Here is a 26018-nt window from a genome sequence, read left to right on the forward strand (position 1 = left end):
CTTTTTTTAGGTAAAGAAATTAGACTAGTTCCTCAAGATGAATGGGTGGATGAAGTTGTAGAAAGACTAGAACCTAGAACTGTTTTTGAAGATAGATTGGTACCCCAAGTAAAGAGTTTGTATCCATTCAGTGGCCAAGGTATGCAAATGATAAAGGGTGAAGTAATGTTTTTATTAAATAAAACAAATCCTGACTGGTGGAGCGTACGAAAAGCAGATGGCACCGATGGATTCGTACCAGCGAATTATGTTCGTGAACTGGAACCTAAAGTGATACAAGTTCAGGTTAGAAGACCAGAGAAGGTTAGAGTTACACAGAGAGTGAAAAAAACGAAAATGGTTAAGCAGTTAGTTCCAGTCAGAAGAGTGAAGTCCATAAAGTCAACGGTGAAACCAATTAAAAGGAAGACGGCATCTGATGGAGATAGCGTGGAGAAACGACTGAAGAAGATCAATGATACCTATAGCGAACTTCAAGAATTGGCATTGAAACGACATGCTTTGTTAGAGGATGCTATAAGGCTTTATGGTTTCTATCGCGAATGTGATGACTTTGAGAAATGGATCAAGGATAAAGAAAAGATGTTGAGAGCTGATGACACGCGAGATAATGTTGAAACTGCCAGAAGAAAGTACGAAAAGTTCTTAACAGATCTTTCAGCATCAGGCAAACGAGTAGAAGCTATAGATGCTGCAGTCGATGAGTTCGTTAGACAAGGACATAGTCAGTTGGATAAGGTCAAGGCTAGGCAGAGGCATATCCATCAACTTTGGGACCATTTGAACAGGTTAAAGGCACAGAAAGAAAAGAGCCTAGAAGGGGCTTCCAGTGTGGAATTATTTAACAGAACTTGTGACGAAGCTCATGATTGGATGTTAGAAAAAATTACTCAGTTGGACACTGCAGAACTTGGACCAGACTTAAAGACAGTACAGGCTCTGCAAAGAAGACATCAACAATTGGAGAGGGAGTTGGCACCAGTCGAGGAAAAAGTACGAAAAGTGAACTTATTAGCAAATAGCGTGAAGAGCTCCTATCCACATGAATTGAACAATGTGAATGCCAGACAAAATGAAATCAAAGAACTTTGGAATCAAGTTCAAACAAAGGCTAAGGAACGCAGATCCAGATTGGAAGATGCAGTAGGTCAACAGATTTTCATGAACAGCTCAAAGAATTTAATTAATTGGGCTGCCGATATGCAAGAGACAATGAAGGTTGAGGAACCTGTTAGGGATGTTGCTACAGCTGAGCAACTTAGGAAACATCACATGGAACTTGGAGAAGACATACGAACCCGAGAAGACGAGTAAGTATTTAAATATTTCGTATTTCTTTAATTAATTGAAACAATGATATAAATAATTTTTTATTTGTTCAGATTTCGGGAGGTTGAAGAACTTGGAAACCAATTACTACATCGTAATCCAGCCCTGTTGGATGTCAGCGAACGCTTAGATAAATTGCATGGCTTATATCAGGCTGTAACATCAGATTGGATGGCAAAAGAAGCCTGGTTGCAACAGTGCTTAGAGCTACAGCAGTTTAATCGCGAGGCTGATCAGATCGAAGCTACTACTAGTTCTCATGAAGCGTTCTTAGAATTTACTGATTTAGGGGAATCCCTCGATGACGTTGAAGCCTTATTGAAGCAGCATGAAAAGTTTGAAAACACTCTCCACGCTCAGGATGATAGATTGAAAGCGTTTAGTGATACTGCGGACAAATTGATCGCTCAAAATCATTATGAGAAAGACTATATTAATGACAGAAGAAATCAAGTCTTAGCTCGAAGAAATCAAGTCAAGGATGCTGCTCAGCGTCGTCATGCAGCCTTAAAAGCCTCAGAGCACTATCAACAATTTTCTGCAGAAGTAGATGACCTACGAGACTGGTTGGGTGATAAAATGAAGACGGCATCTGATGAAAGTTATAGAGATTTAAATAATCTTGAACGAAAGCTTCAAAAGCACGAAGCGTTTGAAAGAGAATTAAGAGCTAATGAGGGACAATTAAGAGCGGTGAACAAAGCTGGGAAAGCTTTGATATCTGAGGAGAACTATAGATCAGATGATGTAGGAAAAACACTGAAAGAATTAAATGATCAATGGGAACAATTGGTGGCCTTATCTTTGGAAAAAGGTCGCAGGTTGAGGCAAGCTGCTTCTCAACATGGTTACAATAGAACGATGGAAGATGCCAGGTTGAAACTGGAAGAAATAGAGAATTCTTTGCAAAGTAAACAAGTGGGAATGGATCTTAGGAGCTGTAAGGAGCTGTTGAAGAAACATCAGACACTTGAGAGTGATATGTGCCAATGGGAACAGAAAGTGGATGACCTAGTTGCCATGGGCGAAGAGATGGCTCATGAAGGTCACTTTGATGCTGCGAATATATTGAAAACCAGTCAAGCCACGCAAAGAAAGTGCGTAAATACTCTGTATAACATAAAAGTAATGATAAAAATAATTAAATACTTAAAATTTAATTTTTATTGTTTGATAGGTTTCATAGCTTGAAAGAACCAGCCAAGAGAAGACGAGACGCGTTAGAAGAAAGCTTACGATTCCACAAGTTTGGCTTTGAACTGGATGCTGAATTACAATGGATAAAAGATCATCTTCCTCAGGCATCCTCGACGACATTGGGACAAAATTTGCATCAAGCTCAGACATTGCATAAGAAACACAAGAAACTAGAAGCAGAAATTGCTGGCCATCAACCAATGATAGACAAAACTGCCGCTTCTGGACAGGCTTTGATCGATCAGGCACATCCAGAGAAAAAGAAGGTAATAATATATATAGTAAAAATATTGTTTGAAAGGTTTCTAGGGAAAACCAGATGCGTATATTTTCCCTGTTATTGTTCTTTGATAGATACTTGATTAATTTGAAATAAAAGTTTATAATTTTTGTACAGTTGGGACTGTTACAAGAATATTGGGTCTGCAGAGGTAAGGTCGGCACAGATGCATGAATATCATTGTTTTGTTTGAAAAGTAACAATATCATTTGATAAATAGCTGTAAAAATAAAAAAAATTAATCTAATTAATCAAGATTTTTTTTTAAATTTTCCGGTGAAAAAAGTTAAAAATTTTAGATATATTTCATAAATAAGAAACAGGGAAGTTTTTATTGCATGCATGTGCTTGTCTTACGTGATTTATTTTAACGTTGAAATATATTTTGTTACACAATATATTATTTTTTATTACATTGTGCTTTAAGCTATTTTATATTTTTAAATATTAACAAAATTTTGTTTTATTTAGTTTTATATGTTGATAAAAAAATTATGTGTAAAATATGTTTCCTGATCTATACTTTTATGTTATTGCTTATACAATCATGTTAAAATTATACTAACATATTTAATTCCTTTATAGATACGAGAATTATGCGATGTGCTTGATGAAGCATGGAAAGACCTGCAAGAGAAGGCCGGAGAACGAAGCAAAGCTCTAGATTTATCTTTAAAAGCACAGGAATTCTTCTTCGAAGCAGGGGAAGTTGAAAGTTGGTTGAATGAAAAGAACGATGTTCTCAGTTCAACCGATTATGGCAGAGATCGTGATGCTGCTACAAAATTATTAACAAAACACAAGGTTGACCTCCACGTCTTTAATTTATAAAAAAATAATATTTATAAAATATAATTTATTAATATAAGAAAATTCTATATTTTATACAATGTTATATAATTTTTCAGGCGGTTGAACTAGAGTTAGACACTTACAATGGCATTGTAACAGAGATGGGACACACTGCAGCTACTATGATCAATGCGAAACATCCTGACAGCAAAGCAATAGCAAATAAGCAACAAGCAATCGTCCAACAAATGCGAGCATTGCAGAGATTGGCTACAGTAAGACAACAACGCTTGATGGAGAGCATGTATCGACATGAATATTTCCTAGAAAGCAGAGAATTAGAACAGTGGATCAAGGAACAGGAACAGGCAGCAGCTTCTGAAGACTATGGTCAAGACTATGAACATTTACTAATACTGCAAGCCAAATTCAACGACTTTAAACATAGGATAGAGGCTGGTTCTGAAAGATTTAACCAATGTGAAGAATTAGCCAGAAAGTTAATCGCTAATGAGAGTCCTTATATTCAAGATATCGAGAAACGACAAGAACAATTAGGGTAAGATTTGACCTCGTAATTTCAATGATGTATATAATATGGACTTAGAATTTTGGTGTAAGTTACATGGAATCTTTTATTTCACCAAATGCATGTTTACTCTTTCGAAATTAATAATGCACTATTTCTGGTAATGTATAGTTAATATAGTTTTTAATATGATTGCAAAAGGGTAATATAGAATAAAGGATATGATTATATCGGTGTTGGGTTACTAACTGTTTTTGTACATATATTTAATGCAGACAAGACGATGATGACCCTGTAACGCAAGTGCAGAGGCAGCATGCTCTTATGATGTAAGTTGGTGGATTTTGTAGCATAAAGTGTAAATATTATAGCATGTTTTGTAGTCTTTATGAAAGAAGATTAAACAGCAAAAATCACCTGAATGATAAAATTAGAATATTCTCCGTAACTTATTAGGGAATCTTGGCAACATCTTCTTGGTCTCATTCGAAACCGTGAACAGAGGTTACAAGCAGCTGGAGAAATTCACAGATTCCATCGGGATGTAGCTGAAGCATTATCTCGTATACAGGAGAAAGAAGCAGCTTTACCAGAAGACCTAGGACGCGATTTAAATTCTGTGCTTGCGTTAATTAGACGCCATGAAGGTTTCGAAAACGATCTAGTCGCCTTGGAAGCACAACTCCAAGTTCTGGTTGAAGATGCGTCCAGATTGCAAGCACATTATCCAGGAAATAATGCAGTACATATTGATCAACAGCAACAGATTGTTCTTGCTCAGTGGGAAGAGTTGAAAGATAGATCTGCTCACAGAAGAGATCAGTTGCAAGCAAGTTGTGACCTGCAACGATTTTTGACTCAAGTTAGAGATTTGATGAACTGGGCAGCTGGACTTCGTGCTGCAATGTCAACTGAAGACAAAGTTAGGGATGCGGCGAGTGCACAGATCTTAAAGGCAGAACATGAAGCTTTGAAAGGAGAAATCGAAGCAAGAGAAGATAGCTTTAGCTCAGTTCTTGATTTGGGTGAGGCTATGGTTCAAACTGGTCATTATGCTGCCTTAGAGGTCGAGGAAAAATGCAATCAGTTGTTAGATGAGAGGCAAAAGTTACATACTGCCTGGCAACAGAAAAAGGTACATTTGGACCAATTGATAGACTTACACTTCTTCTTACGAGACGCTAAACAACTAGACAACTTGTCAACTACCCAAGAAGCTGCATTAAGTGGTGATAATTTTGGTGATTCTGTTGAAGAAGTAGATGCTCAAGTAAAGAAACAGAACGAATTTGAAAAGCTATTAGTTACACAAGAAGAAAAACTAACTGCTCTGCAAGAGCACGGAGACAAACTTCTAGCTCAGAATCACTTTGACTCACCTACAATTGCCAAACGATTAAGTGAAGTTGTACAGAGACGTGCAAAAATTCGAAATCTTTGTGAGACGCGACGGAGGAAGTTAGAAGCTGGTTTGTTACACGCTCAGTTTGTTAGAGACGTTGCAGAAGCTGAATCCTGGATCGGCGAAAAGCAGAAGAAACTGGAAGCCGAGGCATCGAAAGGCGAAGTGTCCAGTTTGGAGGACAAAATTAAGAAATTGAAGAAACACCAAGCGTTCCAAGCTGAATTGGCGGCGAATCAGAGCAGAATCGAAGAGATCAAGGCTAAAGGAGAGAGACTGCTTCAACAGAAGCATCCAGCAAGTGCTGAAATTCGACAACAACTGGAACATCTTAATGCTTCTTGGAGAAAACTGTTATTCGAGTCTGGAAACCGTGGTAGAGGTTTGGAAGAAGCTCAGGATATTCTGGAATTCAACAACCAAGTGGAAAAAATTGAGGCTTGGATAAGAGACAAAGAGATGATGGTCCAGGCTGGAGACACCGGAAAGGATTACGAACATTGTTTAAGTCTGCAGAGGAAACTTGATGATGTAGACAGTGACATGAGAGTAGACGACTCTAGAATAAAGGCTATCAATGCTCTGGCTGATAAGTTGATCAAACAGGGCAGGGACAATGAATCGAAAGCTATTCAACAACGTCGTGATAACTTCAACAGCAAATGGAAAGGCTTACAAGGAGCACTGAGTGCTTACAGGGAAATGCTAGCTGGAGCTTTGGAGATTCATTTGTTTAACAGAGACATAGATGATACTAGTCAAAGAGTCATTGAAAAAGCAGTCGCTATGAACACCACTGATGTCGGTAAGGATCTACCTGCTGTTGAACAACTGCAGAGAAAGCAAGAAGCAATGGAGCGAGATATGACTGCCATAGAAGGAAAATTAAAAGAACACAAAGCAGAGGCCAGAGATTTGTCATCAAAGTACCCAGACAAGGCTCTTCAGATAATGGGAATACTATCAGAATTACAGTCCAATTGGGACGATTTGCAACGATTTACTCAACATCGTCGTGAAGCCTTAAATCAAGCTTATACTCTGCACAAATTCCAGGCCGATTTACTCGAGTTAGAACTTTGGGTAGCTGATACAATTAAACGTATGGATGAGTCTGAGCCACCAACAACAATATCTGAAGCTGAAGCTTTATTAGAACTTCATCAAGAGAGGAAAGCAGAGATTGATGGCAGACAAGATACGTTTAAAGCTTTGAAAGAACATGGACAGAAGCTTCTAGCTATTAACGAAGATATCAAAGATAACTTGGAACATTTGGAAGAGCTCCGACAAGGATTGGTTAATGCGTGGGAAACTAGGAGGCAAAAATTAACACAGGCACATCAATTGCAATTGTTCAAGGAACAGGCTGATCAAGCAGACAGTTGGCTAGCGACGAAAGAAGCGTTCCTGAACAATGACGATCTTGGTGAATCTTTATCTGGTGTAGAAACACTGTTACGTAAACATGAGGAGTTCGAGAAAATGCTTGTCTCTCAATTGGGTCGTATTGACGAATTGGAGAAATTCGCGAATGAGATTTTGTCCGAGGAACATGCAGATGCTAACGTTATTAAGCATCGATTAGCATCTGTCTGTGCTAGAAGAGATAAATTGCAAAATAGTGCAAGGGCAAGAAGGAAGAAATTATTGGAGAGCCATCACTTGCATCAGTTCCTTAGAAATATATATGAAGTTGAGGGTTGGCTTCATCAGAAACAACAGGTGGCTAGTGATGAAAACTACAGAGACTCATCCAATTTGCAAAGCAAGATACAAAAGCATGCTGCTTTTGAAAGCGAACTCATGGCAAATAAAGGAAGAGTAGCTGCAGTGGTCAATGAAGGTAAATTGAATTTATTTTTTAGGTCACACTGTATTTTTAAAATTGCAGCTACAACTATCTTGTTTAATAATTTTTACTAATTTTTCTATCAGGTGAATCACTAATTGAGGAGAAGCATTACGCATCGAAGAGCATTCAAGAACGTTTAGACGAGTTAGAAGCAGAATGGCGTTTACTCCAAGAAACTAGTGAACTAAAGAAGAACAGATTAAACGATGCTTACCAAGCTTTGCTCTTCAGGCGAAGTTTGGACGAATTTGAAGCATGGATGGATGAAGTGGAAACTCAATTGCAGTCAGAAGACCATGGGAAAGACTTATCCAGTGTAGCCAACTTATTAAAGAGACATACGAATTTGGAAAATGATGTTCTGGGTCACAATGAAGCTTGTGAATCAATTAAAGAGACAGCAACGAGTTTTCAGAAGTCAAATCATTTCATGTGTGACGAGATACAAGAAAGGGCGATGGTTATAATAAATAGATACCATAGTTTGCAAGAACCAATACAGATAAGAAGGGACAATTTGGAAGATGCTAAATTACTACATCAATTTTCAAGGGATGTTGAAGATGAGATGCATTGGTTGTCTGAAAAAGAACCTCTGGCTGCAAGCAGTGATCTAGGAAGTTCTCTAACCACCGTGCAGCGGTTACAAAAGAAACATCATGCTCTAGAGGCGGAATTAATTTCCAGAGAACCTGTAGTTGCATCTTTGGTAAGCAGAGCTACGATTATGGTGAGAAGTGGCCATTTTGCTTCAGAAAAGATTGAAAAATTGTCACAAGAATTGCAAGATAAATTATCGCATCTCAAAGATTTAGCTAGCGTTAGAAAACTGCGTCTACTTGATGCTGTTGAGTCACAGATGGTAAGAATTATTTGAATAACTTGAATTAATTAAATTTACTATACAGAAGTTTATAGTGTCTTTGTCCTTTTAGTTCTATGCTGAAGCAGCAGAAGCAGAGCAATGGATAAAAGAGAAACATCCACAACTAACTGCCACAGACTATGGAAAAGACGAAGATTCTGTTCAGTCTCTGTTGAAGAAATTGGAAGAGATAGAACGAGACTTAATTGGCTTTGAAAACACTATTGGGAACTTAAAGAAACTTTCACACGGATTGATAGATAGACATCATTTTGATAGCAAGAACATTACACAAAAACAATCAGAGATCGAACAGAAGTTCAAAGAATTGCAGAAATTGAAAGAGTATCGATCTCAGAGATTGCGTGAGAGCGAGAAGTTCTTTAAGTTCATCAGGCAAGCAGATGAAGTAATTGAATGGATTGGAGATCAGACAACTGTAAGTTTCTTATCGAAAAACCTGCACATATTATGCGTCTAGGATAGTCTAACTTAAGCTAGGATTAATTCTATTGATATTAAAGTAAATAAAATTAATTTATTCTATAGGTTGCAGCCTCAGAAGATTACGGTTGTGACGTAGAACACGTTGAGCTTCTTATTCAGATATTTGATAACTTTTTAGCCGGTTTAACAACGAGCGAAGGTCGAGTATCAGCAGTACTGGATGAAGGACAAAAATTAATACAGGAAAATAATCCAGAGAAATCTAAAATATTGATGAAAATAGACGAGACTAAACAACAATGGGAAGATCTGAAGGAATTAGCGCATGCACGACAAGATGCACTAGCTGGAGCAAAACAGGTGCACATGTTCGACAGAACTGCGGATGAAACTATTTCGTGGATTCAAGAAAAAGAAACTACTCTCAGTTCCGATGGTTATGGTCATGATTTAGAAACAATTCAAGCTTTGGTAAGGAAACATCAAGGATTCGAAACGGATTTGGGTGCTGTTAAAGAACAGGTATATTATAAATATATGTTCTTTATGAGATAAATTATAATTTATCATATATTAATTGAAACAATGTTGTTTTTAGGTCGAACTGCTAATGGACGAGGCTTCGAGATTAATTGAATTATTCCCAGATGCTCGTTCGCACATAGAAGTGAAGCACCAAGAAGCTGAAGCAACCTGGAATGAATTACTAGAGAAAGCAGCTCAAAGGAGGAGCAAGTTATCCCAAGCGGAACAACTGCAGACATACTTGGGTGAATACAGAGACCTGATATCCTGGATAAATGAAATGGTAGCCAAAGTAACCGCCCCTGAATTGGCTCGTGACGTGCCAGGTGCAGAAGCACTGATATTGAGGCACAACGAGTACAAAGCAGAAATTGAAACACGCAATGAAGCCTTTGAGAAATTTTACAAAACGGGTCAGGAATTAATAGAAGAAGGTCATTTCTTGGCAAAGGAAATAGAAGACAAGATATCTGTCCTACAACACAGACAACAGCTCTTGAAAGACACTTGGGAGCAAAGAAGACACATCTATGAACAAAATCTAGATACCCAGATGTTCAAACGAGATGCAGAGACACTGGAGAACTGGATAGTGAGTAGGGAACCAATGTTGAATGATGGGAAACTGGGAGAAAGTATTTCACAAGTGGAGGAATTCATAAGAAAGCATGAAGACTTTGAGAAGACTATCGAAGCTCAAGAAGAGAGGTTTAATGCACTTAGACGCATAACTATGTTGGAAGAGGCGTTCCAGAAGCAACAAGAAGCAGAGATGGCAGCCAGACAGGCAGAGAAAGAAAGAATAGAGCGTGCTCGTCTAGAAGAACGAAAACGGAAGGAGGTACAAAGAATAACGGAAGAAAGGAAACGTGAGGAAGAACGAAGAAGACTACTAGATAGTCCACACCGTACTGTGCACGATGAAATCAATGGAACGACCGATGAACACGAGTCTATTAACAAGTTATCGCCATTGAAAACTTCTACTGCAACTGAAGGCCTAGACACAACGCCTCAAAAATCACATGGGCTATCACATGTATTTGGTGAAAAATTGAGAAGAACGACTCCTGACATTAAAAGAGCAGAGAGCATGAAGGTAGATACAAAAAAACCGAAGAGAACGCCCAGTTTCACGACCAGAAGAAGGACTCAGAGCTTCAGGAAACTTCAAAGGATGGAGAATATGGACGCCCTTCCACCAGTAGAGATTCAAGGTTTGTTAGAGAGGAAACACGAGCTTCAAAGTGCTGGCAAGAAGGCAGCAGTGCGTTCCTGGAAACAATACTATACTGTATTATGTGGACAACTTCTGTGTTTCTTCAAAGATATGGAAGATTTCTCACTGAGCAAGGCAGCCACTGCTCCTATCACCATCTTCAATGCCATATGCGAGAAAGCGGATGACTATACCAAGAAGAAAAACGTATTCAGGTTGAAATGTACAGATGGATCAGAATTTTTGTTCTTGGCACCAAGTCAACAAGAAATGGAGGACTGGGTGAACAAGATATCATTCCACGCCAAGTTACCTCCCAGTATGCAATTATTAAGTTACGACGAATCACAAAAGGAAAGTTTAGAGAGGTTGCAGAATGTGTCTATAGAACATACTGACGATAATGTCTCAACTAGTAGCAGTCACGCTTCGACTCCTGAACTGGAACGAAAGAATTCTGTAATTAGACGCGATGTACCGAATCAACACTCTGCAAGCAACGTGCAGATTGAATTTCTCCAGATGCATAGGCAAAATCAACAGAAACGTGAATCACAGAGTAGTGCTGAGTTCATAGCTTCGCAAAGAAACGAATCACCTCAGACTCAAACACAGTTCTTGCAAATGCACAGACAGCTACAATTGCTTGCACAGCAGCAACAAATGATACAACAAGAGCAACTAGCAAATCAGAGGGACCAGTATCAATCAAATTCTGGAGATAAACCACCTATTCCTCCAAGAGGAGCACCACCTCCTATTCCAATGCGATCGCCTAGTTCAGAAGCTATTCCTCAATACAGACGCGATGGTATATTAATTTAATACACTTTCTTTGAATGAGTTGATTAGAAAAATATGAAATAGTAATTGGAATATGATATTCTTGTGATTTTGCAGACATAGAACAAGGAAGATCCAGTTTTTATCAACAACGTAGCGCAACCTTGAATCATAACGGTTCCAGTCAGTATTCATCGACTACAACCTGGCATAGACAAAGTAGTGCGGATCTTAATACTTCACAAGGTACTTAGGAAACCCTCATAATTACATTTACGTATGCGTAGGAGATCCCTTGTTTTCATTGTATATCGTTATTTTGTAGAATTAGCACCTCCCTTGCCATCAAGTGCCCCTCCACCAACCAGAATAGCTCAGTGGAGTGTTCCTCATGATCCTGGTTAGTCGTTGTTAATTGTTTGTCAGTGAATCATTCTTGCATGTTTTGTTCAACCTTCCAATTTTGTGTGTTTTTATCTATCCTAAATTGTCTTCCTAATAATATCTATTTAAGATAAAAGTTTTCTGCGTTAATAATTGCATAAGATTAACAGAGTCATCTTAACGGAAAAAATAATAAATATTATTTTCTATTACAGCTTATGGAAATGTTTCTTATGGAATCACAAGATCCAGAGAGGTAATTATATATTTAAATAGATTGAAAAGCCAACATGAAACCAACATGAAACCAGTATTATAAATTCTTTTATAACTAAATTATTGGTTTCTTGATAAGAACATTCATAAAGTATCTTATACAAAACTCAAACGTGTTTACCAATTAAAATTAATTAGATCCTTACAAAGCAGCTATTGGTCCATTACTGTTCATTTACCTTCTTTATTCAGTTGATAGGACTATAGGAATAAAAGAAGAAAAGGAGATAAAGTTAGGAATAAAGAAAAATTTAAAATACCAAATTCAGAATTTAGATCTTAAAACATATTTTTATCTGTTATAGGGTGTGCAACAGAATAACTCAACCTTCACAGGTAGACCAGTTTCTCTACCGCCATCATATGTACCTCCTCCAGCAGTTCCACAAAATTCTCAACCCCTCACGAACGTGGAAAGTAGAAGAACTAGCGAAAGTGGATCAGAAAGTGAACATAGCGTGGGTAATAATCGCAAGGACCGCGATTACAAACGAAGCTCTGTTTTAAGTAATCTATTTGGCAGACGCAAGAAACCTCAATCGTAATCCTATTGATGACAATATTTACGCATACAGAATATCTCCGTAACGAGCGTACAAGTTTTCATGGAACAAAACCGAGATTAAGCTCCTTCGAGTCAGAAAAGACACGTGTACGTGCTATTTTTGTAGCATGATACATGAGAGGATTCCTGTAAATTATATATATTTTTGTGTACTATACAAATTAAACTTTATCGTTCACGTTATTTAATAATACATTGAGTTGATCATGTATAAAAAGAAAGCTATATAGAAACCATAACACGAATGAAGAGAATATTTGACTCTAATAGTATACAATTTGACCTAATTTTGAGAGCAATATATCTGAATGAGTCCCTGATATTAAAGAAGTATACATTACAACGATAACTTCTAAGAAGTTCTGTGGCATGTTCAACTCAAATGTTAAAGTCAATATAGAATGTATGAAATATATATATATGGAGAACTTGCATTTTTCTATTATTTTTCTTTTTTACTTGCGTTGAAATGTGCAAATATGTCTGATATGTCAGGGATTAAAAAAGATATTAAAAAGAGAAGGAAAAGCGACTGTTAGACAAATAATTTTTAAAGAATCATTGTTATACAAAGATTAATCCTCCATTTTTGAAAAATCTACTATGCACCATGTGGACTTTATGGAAATTTATTATAGTTATTACGATCGTTCAATTGTTTCGTTGATTTCTTTAGATGCACCGTAAAGCTACAAAGAAAAGAAATATGTTAGAATTACACCTTACACGCAATGAATGTTACTGAATTTATTTAAAGTGTACCTGACTTTAAGAGGAAAGTTGAAGTGTATGGAAGAGGAATATGCAGTTGCGCGAATAATGTAAGGTTTAAGTTTTATAGATGTCAGTAATATATGCATTGCAAATACTTATATATTTCGAAACGCCTGTTCGGGACCAATGAATTTATAATGTAATTAAAATACCAGAGATATGTATACATATCATATTTTTTTTTAGAAAAGCGGAAAAATTATGCGTTCTCGAAGATTACCGATTATAAATATCTTTTCTTTTTTATGATGAAATATTACAATGTGTAAAATGTATTTAATACTACATAAAGATTGATTATGTATTATGTAGGTTCATCAATGCTATTTCATAGTTACGTAGGACATCTTATTTTGCGTCAAGATGTCAATGATCGAAAGTTTAAAGATATTAAATAAATAAAGGAGAAATTTAAATTAATAGATGATATATTTAAAATCCCAAAATCTATTTCTATAAAATTTACTGTAATATCTTTTAATATTACGCTTTGGAATTAACAATACATTATACTAAATTAATGTGATGCAATGCTGCATTATTGCACTGAACACAATGTTACTTTATAGTGCAAGATTCATCATATACAGTACTATTAAAATTAGCTAAGTATTTCCTATAGCACTCAGTAGCATTTTCTTTACGTAATTATCTAATATGTACATATATTTATTATTTGGCATTCTTTTTTTACACAAACATATCGTCGCAAAATTAAGTATCGATGTAAGACTCTGAGTATGTAACAAGGGAAACGATGTTCAACAACGAGATCAGTCACGCAAATACTAAAAATACAATTCCAGTACATTGATATAAAAATGCATTTATGTTGCTTAAACAATATTACAAATCTAGTATCTACTTACTACAAAATTACATTAATAAAGCTTAAAATCAGTTTAAAATGTAACAATAGTAGCAACAACAAATAATTCAATTTCCAATTAATAAAATAGAAAATTCCTCCAAATCAATCAGTCAAGTACTCACAGTCAATATCATTTGTAATGAAATTATCACATCTATTGAATTTTATTTGTGGCAATATACCAATAATATTGCCAAATTTTACATAAACTTCATCTTTAAGGAAAAAATAAATGGAGATTCTGTAGCATTACCATAGAGGGTCTATGAATTCTGCTATTTCAATTTTCAATCACAAGTAATACAAAATATGACCTGTTTTTAGCGAAGACGGACCTACACAATATGGTCAGTAACAGATAAGTCACAATAGAACAGTTCACCGTCAGTCATCGACGATTGTCATGGCAATGAGCATATCAACAGTTATACAATGGTTGGTGGTTGAAGAACAGCTGGTGCTCGCCTGACTTTCAGTGCTTCTGGGCTCATGGCGCGCACCTGCTTCGTGATCTGATCATAATCATACGTAACAGCCAATCCACCCTCCGTGTTCGTCTTTCTCACATACGCTTTATTTTGAGATGAGTTCACATTCTTCTGTCTATCTGCTGTAGGTGTATTGCTATATAATGCATCTGCAGCAATGCTACCATCTTCTTCTCGACGATATCTTCTATTCTTCAACCTTAACACTGAATATACAGCAATGAATACTAGAAGAAGAAAAAACAATAGCCCTACTGCAGCTGCTGCTGCAATTACTCTCATCTCCGTTGGGTCACGAATAGTTAGTTTGATATTAGTGGAATCTCTACCCTTTTCGCTTTCTACTAAGAGGGTGTATATTCTAGCGTCCTCTATTTGGAGATCCTTGATCATTAGCTTGGCCCAGTAGCAATTAGTTGGCATATCGTTTTCCTTGATATGCTCTAATGATAGTGCTTCGTATTTTGGATGAATACTCTCGCCTAGAAAAAGAAGAAATTGTCTATTTGGCTAAAAAACATATGCTGCAGCTATAAACCTTTTTTTTTAGAAAGCTCCACCATTAACAAACATATTTTGATACTCGCCAGCTCTGATATGCGAGCTTCCCCATTGCCAAGCAACGAGTCTAGGCGGAGGTCTCGAACAAAAGCGAGACTTTAAAGTGTGTTCCGGTTCTCCGGCCCATCCTAGTGACTCGTAAATGCCCTTTCCACCGGAAGACGGCCTCGCTTGTATCTCAGGCGGTCCGGTTACGTGGAGCACGTAACGAGCCTCGCTGGGCATTTCTCTCCTCACTCCGTTGATCACATTGAATGCCACGCATCGATATTCCCCTTCGTCGGACCACATCACGTTGTTCAAATGTAAACGTTTACCACCGTCTTTGGTCTGCAGCGGATTCTCGATGGTCTCCGTCATGCCACCACGAAGATGCACCCATCGATATTGAGGTGGAGGATTTGCTTCAAAATCTATACATTCGAAGGGTTCCAAGCTTGTACCAAGCAGAGTTGTTTCTTCGAATTTTTGCGCGGTGTCGTTGTAAGTAGGATCTTCTGATTTTAATCTGGGACTATCTGAAAATAGAAGACTTAAATAAGATGTGAAGATGATCGATGGTGATCACTATCAATCAAGAATAATTACAGTAATATAATAAGATTCCTCAAATTTGCAAAACGGGTATATTACTCATAATTTTTTTTTTAAATAGAAAATCTACTTCCATTTGTCATGATATTGTATGTCATAGATCTCAGTGGTATCAGAAAAATATCTAGCAACAGATAATATCGTCGCACTAGTGTCGGAAGGATTAAAGAAATAATTATTCTGAATGAAAGGAGACTACAGTGGTCTAAAAAAGAAGCCACGTTTCATCACAGGGAAAAACCCAATAACTATTATTTAAAGCAAACCGTAACGCTACCGCTAATAAATGACAAATGGACGTTCATGTCAATGAACACAATTGCCGTTATTTTATCCAACTGTTCCTCTGTCTGAAAAACGCTTGGAACAAAAGTGCAGCATAGTTAGACGAGGAAAGTGGCCAAATTGACGTGTTCTCGTTGTTGATCACGATGGTGGTTGTTCGTAAAAGAAAAAGAAGGAAAAAGAAATAGGTATCATGGTAAAAGTCGGACTAACATTGTACGTCCAGTCTATAGTTAGCCGCGGTGCTTTCACCGATAACGTTGACCGCCTTGCAAGAATAGAGACCGGCATCGTTTCTCTTGACCGGCTCGAATCTCAACTCGGAGCCGGTCATCGTGCCGTTCTGCTGCGTTCTGTTTAGCATCAACGCCACCACGTTGCTTGTTACCGCGATGGGAGTTGAATCCTTGAACCACTTGATCGTTCCGCTGGGATTGCCATCCGCGAAGCATTTCAGGCTCATAAAGCTGGCCGAATCCTCCAGTGCCGCCACCAGGAGTCGGGGCTTCGTTTCTATTCTTACATCTGGAGAGTCTGAAATTTGATATACATATAATTTAGTAATGGTTGAACATTGTTTTTCCTTTGATGGAGCACAATTAATATAATCAATGTTTAAGGACTTTTAGATAAAAAAATTAGAGGAAAAATCCCAACTCATAAGTTACACAAATAACCATTTTTCTAATATCTTACGCCAAAACATTGCTACTTTCCAAACAGGGTGCTCTTACAAATAGAAACTGGTCAAATCATCTACCTAACTCCAATCATTAGAAATTCAGATCTAATATTAGATTTCTACTTTATGAAAGGAAAGATTATCATTTGCCATAGGTTTCTGATGTGTATTCACTGGAGTGGTCAAAAGTGAAGTGTAGCGTGAATTGCAAATACTACGATTGTTTCTATTCTGCATCGATAGAAACTTGTCTAATATCAGTTGTACAAAAGTACGTGGAATATACATACAATGCACATCCAGTCGTGTTTCCGCAGACGTTGGAACGACGCTGGATGGATGCATCGTGATGCACCGAATCGGTAGACCATGGTTTTCCCTTTGTCCACGGACACGGAGGAGGCTGTGGGCTGCCCAGGTTTTCGGACTATCTACTTCTGTCGCGTTTGTCTGCTCCCTTAATGGCTCTACTTCATCCCCTCCTATGTACCTGTGTAAAGAACAAACAATTGATATTAAAAAGTTTTTTTTTATAATAAATATACACTAAGGGTAAAAAGTTTGAAACCATTTTTTAGACGCAGCTACATATTTCTCAATTTTCTGACAATTCTAACATTACATTTTTATTAATATTAAAATTAATGTAAATCAAGGTTTACTTTTTATGTTAGGAAATAGTCAAATTTAATTTTACTATTAATTGAAAATTGTTCTTCATCTTGATAAATTTTTGTCTAGAGGATTTCCTATGGTAACAGAATTCCAATTCTAAGTCGACCTTTTTTTCTTAAATTCTTAAATTATGTGAAGTATGTAGTGATTTTAAACTTTTCGATAGTATACATACACGTTTTATACATGTTAATTCTAAAATAGATAGGGTGAATTGTTATATTTGCTAAGATTCACATGTACTGAAAGTAAGTCAAGGATGTTCTCATATACTTATGGAGAATGAATGATGTATTCATACTGCATATCTACCGCAGTATAACTAGAACTCCAATATTGTTCATTAGCTTGTTTTTTAATCCTTCTGCTGTTTACTAGAGCTAACTATCAAGCTAATGCTTGGTTCCAGTCATATGTTTAATACCTATCTATCAGCTTATTGTTGGTTCCATAAGTATGTTTAATATCTTATTATTTAAATATTTTTAATATATTTGAAGTTTGTTCTTACGTTGGATTTAGCTACTTTACATTTGGCATGAATGAAAATGTATCACAGAGTAATTGGTGTTACAAACAAACATTAACTAGAGTTCATCATTAAAGATTTACAATATTTTAATATGATGATCAATTATTAACATGAAACTCTAAGAGTTTCACATCAAAACTATTTCATTGACCCAAGCTCCTAATTGAATGCTAAACAAACAAATAATACTCTTCTGAATAACTTCAAATTAATTCTTCAATATACTTATTCTTTCATACAAAATACTTGGAAGAACTTCCGCAACCATAAACAAAAAAAAAATAATTTATAATCTTACCAATCAACTAAACATTTTCGAACCCAATTATCCACAAAACTTTTGATATATTCTAACAAAATTTCTACAATTGCAGGCAGAAAATGTCGTCACTGCTCCATCCTAATCGCAACAGCCGTTACGCCCAAGTTTCCGGAAAGCGGTTTAGCAATTTCCCACGAATACCGATATTCAAGGTTTATACCCTTTCTAGAGTGATTCACGGGGAGACTATGCCCGCGGCCAGTTTCTCCGCTTCTATGGCTACAATCTGCATAATTACGCTTGCCGCTGCATCTTCAGCGAAATGGAGCAAAGAGGAAGAGACAAAGAGTAAAAGGAAAAAATATGAGAAACAACGAATTATTTAGACAGCGTGCCTATTAAAGGCTGTAAAAAGAGTCGCTGCTACCTCGCCCCGTTGCAACGGCCGGCATCATTTCTACGAACGCAAGACCAAGTGTGAAATTAGGAACTGTTCTGGCTCTCTTCGTTCCACATTCGATTCGTTTCCAACGAATGGGAAAAGAATACACCGGTATACGTAAGTGAAATTCACTGTTCCGAGTCTCTTTCCTGTGAGTTGCTCTTTTACAAGCACTGATGACACCGAAAACATAAAAAATACATAGAATAGTGAAATGCGCAGACTGTGAATCGATTCGAATGAAAACTTACTATTCATACTGCGGATGTATATGGAAATTCATATTTTGACCAAAATGATTAAACGAATGGAGGAAGTGAAACCTAAATAGAGATTTGTTTTATCTATTAAATATTACAATACTTTACTTTTAGTTTAGATATATTTATATATTTTTTCATATTATTGTCCCATGAAGTATTACATCTTGAAATGTGATAGAAATCTTCTACTTAATTTTTGTTCTTAAATCCTTCTACTTGAACAAAAAATCTGTACAGTGAATGTTCTATTTTAGTATAATTTATTAGTAATTTAATTTGCCGCTAGCTTAGAAGCAGAATTCTTTTTACTTGCTTTTTTTTATTTTATGGAATGACTTCCAGCGAAGAGAGAAATCATTCTTTTCAATTCTTGAAATAAACGTTAATCGCTTGAGAGATAGAATTCCGTGAAAAATGAAACGGATCGAATCCGATTCACGGACAATTACCAGTGAAACTTGTCCCCCACTCGTACCACTTCCTCGTCTAACTTAAATCGTTTGCGCTTTCTAACTAAGCGATTAACGATCTATAGCGATGAAATTTTCGGCCACAAAATATCCTTTTTATTTTTATAGACAAAAACGAATAAACTTCTCAAATACCTAAATACAATTAATTAATCTGTTTCTCAATTCGAAAGAGCCAACAGATTTCTAATTTCACGCAGGAAATAATCATGCTATAAAATTCAGTGCACCGGAAGTAATATGTAGTTACGGATGGAAGAAAGTTTAAAATTGACACGCTATTAATTTTAGTATCTTATTTTTGTACTAAATATTTTTACCACATTATCGATAGTCATCTAATTCCATAGTATACAGTATATTTATTCATTGTTCGTTATGAATTCTTTCATTATAAATGACCAAAAAATAAATTTAAAAGATCTGAAACAAAAATCTAAAAACATGCTATATTTAACAAACTTTTTATAACCACTCTTTTGTCCGCCACTTTAAATTACAAATATTATTATGTATGATTCATTGTTCCAATAGAGAAAAAGGATCATACATAATTCAGTAAAATAATATATAACAAAAAATCATTGTGTATCTATTATTTCCTTATGAAACGAAAGAAACTTTTCAGATAGCCTAGTAAATTAAGTCGTAAATTTATCAAATGTGGACTAAATTGAACAATACGTATTAATCTCATTTATAACTTTAGCGGCTATACCAAAGGCACAAAATGAAAGTAGCGACTTAAATTCGCAATTAGGATTATATATCGCTTGAAGATCAGATTAAAACGTTCCGTGGATGTGTTTACATGGCGTAACACGTGCATTCACGGCTGCCAGGCGATCGTGGAAATTGTAACGCCGCTCATGCGAACATGATGATCGGTACAGAAGTGAGTTTTATGTTATAAGAATTTAGATGAGGTGTGGCTAGCTGATCACTAGACCATGACACGAAAAAAGAAGCTGCTAGCAAACCTCTCCGCTGCGTAAACACCGCGTTATGGGTTCTTGCCTCGTCTATAGCCTTTGTGAACCGCACTTTTTATCTCTTAGCGAAACACTGTTTTCATGAAACCAGAAAATCTGCAAATACAAAGTATACGTCAGTGTCTAGTTGTATAAACGAGGAAACTTTTTAGGGAATTCTTTTTGTCAATGCCAATTGGAGTATTCCCAATAAATAACATAGAATTACATTAGATAATTCCATTTTAAGAAGGGATTTGTTTTATAGCTGAATCTTCCAGGAACGTGGTCGCATTTCTTTTTAAGTTTTAGACCCCTGATTCTCAAGAAGAAATTTATGAACTAAGATATTGTTTATAATTTTCAATATTGTAAAATTAATCTTTCATTGTAAAAGATAATTGACTTGAATATGTCGGATTTTTTACATTGAAACTAAAAAAGAAGCAACTCGGTTCGACAAATAATTTTTGAGATAAAAATTCCTAAGTGTATTTCTTTAAAAAATTCGACATCAGCAGAGTGATGACATAAACTCTTCCTAATTTTATATAAATTACATCATATTTCATTTTAAGTAAGGTCCATGACACTGACAAAAAAACTGACCAATTTGACGCGGCATGACCTCATTTTTGCTTTTTATGAAGTATTGATTTCTGTTATTAGATTTGTGCTTAACATTTTATTTAGATTTAAAAAGTAACAACGTAATTTCGCCTACAGTTAGCATACCTTGAAACGAAAGTCGTTGCAAAAACGATAGGAATATAGCCAGTACCGTTGCACAAGTGTTTTGTTGCTGTGTACAATTGGAATGAATGTAACCAGAGAACCAGAAGTGAATTGAAAAGAATACAGTCTTGTACCATTTTTTAATCAAATTATACATTTTAGTAATTTTACTTAGTAATTAAAAGGCGATTCTTTTAGTGATATCACAAGAATCTTTTTACTGTAATATATAATGATGGATTTTTTTATGGAAAATTTGTGGCAGACGAATCTCATCTTGTGGGATAGCAAAATGTTGTTTGCAGAAAGACAGGATTGTGTACCTATATTAGATATGGGATAGAGAATATAAGATTTGTCAAATGAAATAAGAGATATAAAATGCGAATGTAGGAAACATGTATACTCTACTAACGATTATGCAAGTTTGGGCTACGTTTACCCTTATAGTGGAGTAATTAACTGAACTCACCATTTGATAAGCGCCGGTGGGTTTCCATATCTTGATACGCAGGAAATGGTAACTTCCTGGCCTTCCCTTAGAGTTAGGGCGGAGTTTAAAATCGTCCCTCCATATTCCAACCGTGGTTTGCGGGGTTTTACTGAAATACATTGACATTTAATAATAACGGAAATAAGAGAGAAACTTTCAATTTTTTTATTTTCATTCATAATTGCAATTAAACCAAATTATCCACTTTCATTTTACTTTCCCTAGCACATTTATATCAAATGAAAGAATATTCTTTATGGCTCACAGTAAGTACACTATACATGTTTATGCAAATTTATAGCTTTATTAATATAACTAAAGAAATAGAACTTGAATAGAAATTTATGTTATCTATTAAATATTCTACTGTTGTGCGAGTAAGCGAAATTTCCCAAGAAAATTCCAAACATTACTTTCTTGAATACCAACCCTTACACGGAAAGATTTTATTCTGCACTTTTGACTTATTTTAATTCCTGCTTCACATATACTAGGCAAATTTGAAAAGTCACAAACCCTCGTATGAAAACAATTTATTATACATTTATTATATATTTATTCTTTCACATAGATTCACCCCCTTGTCCACTATACTATGATTATCAAAATATCCTATGCACGTCGAGTTATTCTATTCTACAGAAAATTTTCGTTAAAGCGGTTGTTGCAAAAATCCAAGCTGCTAAGAGGAAAGTAGAACGGAACGACTGGTTCACGTTGCATCACACCGTTGCCCGCGTTTAGCGAATTTTAAATTGCACCGCCAAATCTGCATCGTTCCATTCGAGGAGGCGTCAGAATCTGATTAGCCACTTGTACGATTCGTCGAGGATCATTCACGCTTGTGGAAAGCGATACCTGTCAGGGTGACGTAAAAAGCCAACGTTCCGTTAAAACTAAGTGTACACACTTATTTAACGATTTAACGTTTCGTGGAATGTTGTGTGCAGATCGTTAAGTAGCCTCTGTTGATTTCTTAATTTAAACATATTACATATGTACATTAATATGCAATCCATCTAAAGCGGTAATCCTGACCGTGTTTCAGTGGAAATTGGATTACTGGGTTGATAAATTTCAAGATCTTTAAGTGTTTTCTTAGAGATGAATTTTCGTTAGAAAAACTGAGCAACCTGTTTCCATATTTTTTTTCTAGATATCTTAAGATGGTGATATAGTACAGATGCAGGCTGGTATCGAAGATCGGCTCTCGAGTGGATGAAAAAATTCTTGGTCTGGTGCAGGTCATGGAAATTTGGTTGACGATGGCGGTAGAGTGAAGTGGAAGGTTTTTGGAAGCGTAAAACGTGCCGCTATTTATGTGGGATTAGAGTTCAGTGAATATAGAAAAAAAAGAATGTTCAGTGAGATTTTAGAGATCAATTTTCTTAACTAACAAATGGCGCTTCACACAAGAAATAGATAAAAAAAGATAAATGGGAAGTTATAATAAAAACAAATAAACAAAAACAGTATGTTCAACTTAATACAGACTCCAATTTATGGAATGTTTTATTTAAACAAAGCGTAAAAACTGTATCTAGAAATATATATGAAATAGATACAAAAGGTTAACAAAATTTTTAAAGTTACAAGAAAGTAATAGTAAAAAACTACAGTAAATAATAAAATCCAAGAAAACAAAATAAGAATTATTATAAAATATAATGAAGCTTATAAACTATACAAAAGAAGTTCTCCCGTAGAAATGACTAGAAAAAACAATTGATATAACTATATGTAATGAAAAATGGTAGATGTTACTCAGTTTGCTAAGACCTATCCAAATAATAAAGAGATTGATATCACCTTCCACTGAAATACAATTTACAGGAAATTCTCCATTGAAATACAATTCTAACCTCTCTTTTTTACCCCCTAAAACTCGCTTCAAACTTCATTAATTTCTGAGAAAATATCTTGTAATAGATTCATTCAGGGTACCCTGTATAGAAAATTCAATCATTAAAAGCTTGCGAGAATAAGAATTAAGTATTATCCCTCTAGCGGCGATTAATCAAACTATCAAACCCCGCCAATTTATATAGAAAAATTATTAAAAATTTTTCAACCAAATCTTACCCCTAACTAAAAGACGAGATGGTAAAGAAGTTAAGGCGTCCTGTCGCGTGAAGTCACCAGAGGTGACTTGACACTCCCAGTAGCCGTCATCGAAGTCGAGGGAGGCTCTCCTGATAAGAAGGGTGCAATCGCTGCCGCGTCCGCTGGCCCATTCGTATTTATCTGGATGCATACCTACTGGTTTCCGGTCCTTCTGCCATATACATTGACCCCGTTTGTCCTGTACCCTGCACCTTAATTGTACATCGTCACCGGAGGAAACTTCTTGATACAGGGCTGGAGTTTCCGCGAATCTTTGCTCGCCAGTAATTCGAACAACTATCAGAAATATGATCACAGTGATGCTTTGGAGATAAGCGAATTTCATCTTGGAAGGTAGTAATTTAATTTGTAATTAAATGAATATTTCTTGAAAATTCTTCTTCGTTGAGATACTTCTTGTGTATTTATTATGTTTATTAAAATTATTTATTTTACTTGTGTATTTTTTATAGAGTGTATTTCATTCTATAAAGTTGCATTGATTATTTGGATATTTATTATCAACAACGCTTTAGTCTTGTTCCTGTTAGCGATTTTAATTTCAGATGAATTATTAATTGTTCTTTTAATTGTTCACTTGTATTGTTTTATTTTGTGGACATAAGTTCGTTGTTAATTGTATCACAAAATAACTACAGTTTTTAGTTCGTTGATGTAATCGATGTTATTTCGAAATAATCGATTGTTAGATCGATTATTGATAGTTATAGGAAATTAGCGGCAAATGAATCACAATGAGAGAGCTGTTTCGAAAGTTCGTAAAATCACGTCACTTTGTTATTTCTTCCGTATTCACAATTAGCTGTACATATTGAATTAAAAAAAATTATTTATAACAAAAGATTAGGATATCTTTTCCTTTCTTTAATAAAATAGTTTCACTACAAACACTGTACGCTTCAGTTCGATGGAATTTAAAACACAAGTATTCGACACTTGCAAAAAATTAAAACCTTGTCACATTTAATTTAAATTAACAAATAAATTTGAAATTATAGTTTCAGAGATGGCGTTGATGTTCGTAGTTAATCCAATAGTCTACAATCAACATCGAGATTCTTTCTATCGAAGAACATAAGACGAAGTGAGCTGTTGTGAAATTCGAAGGAAACTCCGTGACAGCGAAGGTCCTGCAGCGCCATCGTCGGTAGTTGACCAAAACATTTTCACATCCCTTATGAAATTTAAATTTTTTACACTGTTTTTTACTACCACAAAACACCAATATAAGTATCAATTCAAAACTTATTCAAGTAAATTAATCTTCTTTGATCTTTCCTAGATACAGTAGTCTCGATCAAACAAAGTCATGTTTCATCTAATTAAAACTTTGATACGTTATAATAATTTGATCACTTTCGTTATCATTTGTAGCGGAAAATTGAATTCCATTGCATCTTATGCTCAACAATAAGAATCAGCTGTATATCATCGTAAGTAAGTTTTACAAACTTGAGGATTTTACTGTCGATATAATCTTTTTTCATATTTTAGATTTGTATATCATTATTTTAAAATGTTTTGTTTTTTTTTAAATAGGGATTACTGTATAAACCACCATCGAAATTTTGAACCAACAACTTCACATAACAAAGTTCTTCGCTAGACACGATTAAACTTTCACAACACGCAATTTTTTTCCAAATGTTATTGAAGCTGGGTATTAGTTGTTAAGTATTATAATTTGAGGAGAATAGACGTATTACATACAGGAAGCAGCGATGGTTGAGAAGGAAGAAAAGAAAACAGCCCGCTGGACGTAAAATCGAGTGTATCTAGGACGTTGGAGTACAATGCTGGAAGCACGTAGTGGAACTGAGCTGGAGTTAAAGCCAGAACGTTCATCGGAGTGGAAGCGGAAGACGGGCCCCAAACGCAGGCCCACGCGTGCGTATCCAACCCTGTCTCCTCTGTTGGCTATCCTTATTATTCGAGCGTGTTATCATTATGCCATGCTACGGCGAGTTTAGCCGCCCATTTGTTCTATATACTTTTTATTTTTGTGCTTAGCCAGGGAGAAACACCATTACCGCGCCCCCTCCAATTTCCAACCCAACCCCCAAACTTGTCTCCACAAAGTTTCAAGAGAAAGCTCCTTACAGATCATTACAAGTCTATACTAAACGTAATTTAACTACCGAGGCCCTTTTGCACAATCATTTATCAATTAATAATATTAGTACGTTGGAAAGTTGTAAGTTGTGGGTTATAGACTTCTTTTTCGAAATTTTACAATTTTACATCAAATAGGATAATTAGATATTGATATTTGTTTATTTCATTAGCTTTATTATCAAACTTGTTACTACAAGAGAGCCTATTAATTTGTAACTTGTAAACCTTTATTA

General features: G+C 35.7%; 2 protein-coding genes across 6 annotated transcripts in view; one reads left to right on the forward strand and one right to left on the reverse strand.

The window, feature by feature from the left end:
• The window catches only part of LOC100749757 (spectrin beta chain, non-erythrocytic 2), a 58095-nt gene extending 44453 nt beyond the window's left edge, over positions 1 to 13642 (forward strand). For 3 of the 5 annotated variants that reach the window (XM_012383465.3, XM_012383462.3, XM_033319823.1), the window contains exons 7-21: positions 11 to 1310; positions 1383 to 2426; positions 2507 to 2792; positions 3392 to 3610; positions 3715 to 4157; positions 4403 to 4456; positions 4584 to 7375; positions 7468 to 8246; positions 8320 to 8688; positions 8799 to 9218; positions 9295 to 11251; positions 11341 to 11469; positions 11549 to 11623; positions 11823 to 11863; positions 12189 to 13642. In XM_012383465.3, the coding sequence (XP_012238888.1) occupies positions 11 to 1310; positions 1383 to 2426; positions 2507 to 2792; positions 3392 to 3610; positions 3715 to 4157; positions 4403 to 4456; positions 4584 to 7375; positions 7468 to 8246; positions 8320 to 8688; positions 8799 to 9218; positions 9295 to 11251; positions 11341 to 11469; positions 11549 to 11623; positions 11823 to 11863; positions 12189 to 12428 (10148 nt within the window). In that variant the 3' untranslated portion in view covers positions 12429 to 13642. The remainder of the gene's footprint in view (positions 1 to 10; positions 1311 to 1382; positions 2427 to 2506; positions 2793 to 3391; positions 3611 to 3714; positions 4158 to 4402; positions 4457 to 4583; positions 7376 to 7467; positions 8247 to 8319; positions 8689 to 8798; positions 9219 to 9294; positions 11252 to 11340; positions 11470 to 11548; positions 11624 to 11822; positions 11864 to 12188) is intronic. The other 2 variants (XM_012383464.3, XM_012383463.3) reach the window with 2 other exon arrangements.
• Positions 13549 to 24069, reverse strand: LOC100745089 (hemicentin-2-like). The gene is made up of 6 exons (XM_003487977.4): positions 23629 to 24069; positions 21526 to 21655; positions 16994 to 17193; positions 16235 to 16555; positions 15169 to 15660; positions 13549 to 15063 (listed from the first exon to the last, which is right to left on the reverse strand). Exons 1-6 carry the CDS (start codon positions 23993 to 23995, stop codon positions 14519 to 14521), a joined length of 2055 nt encoding a protein of 684 aa, XP_003488025.1. The 5' UTR covers positions 23996 to 24069; the 3' UTR covers positions 13549 to 14518.
• Positions 24070 to 26018: the final 1949 nt, after the last annotated feature.

This window comes from Bombus impatiens, unplaced genomic scaffold (assembly GCF_000188095.3).
Source record: "Bombus impatiens unplaced genomic scaffold, BIMP_2.2 scf_0217, whole genome shotgun sequence".
In the NCBI taxonomy this organism is placed as follows: Eukaryota; Metazoa; Arthropoda; class Insecta; order Hymenoptera; family Apidae; genus Bombus; species Bombus impatiens.

Coding starts and splice junctions, on each gene's coding strand:
- LOC100745089 (XM_003487977.4), bottom strand. CDS start 23,995: ATGAAATTCGCTTATCTCCAAAGCATCACTGTGATCATATTTCTGATA. Junction 15,661..16,234: donor CTATAGACTGGACGTACAAT/GTTAGTCCGACT, acceptor TTCTATTTTCAG/ATAGTCCCAGATTAAAATCA. Junction 15,064..15,168: donor AAGCTCGCATATCAGAGCTG/GCGAGTATCAAA, acceptor TTCTTTTTCTAG/GCGAGAGTATTCATCCAAAA.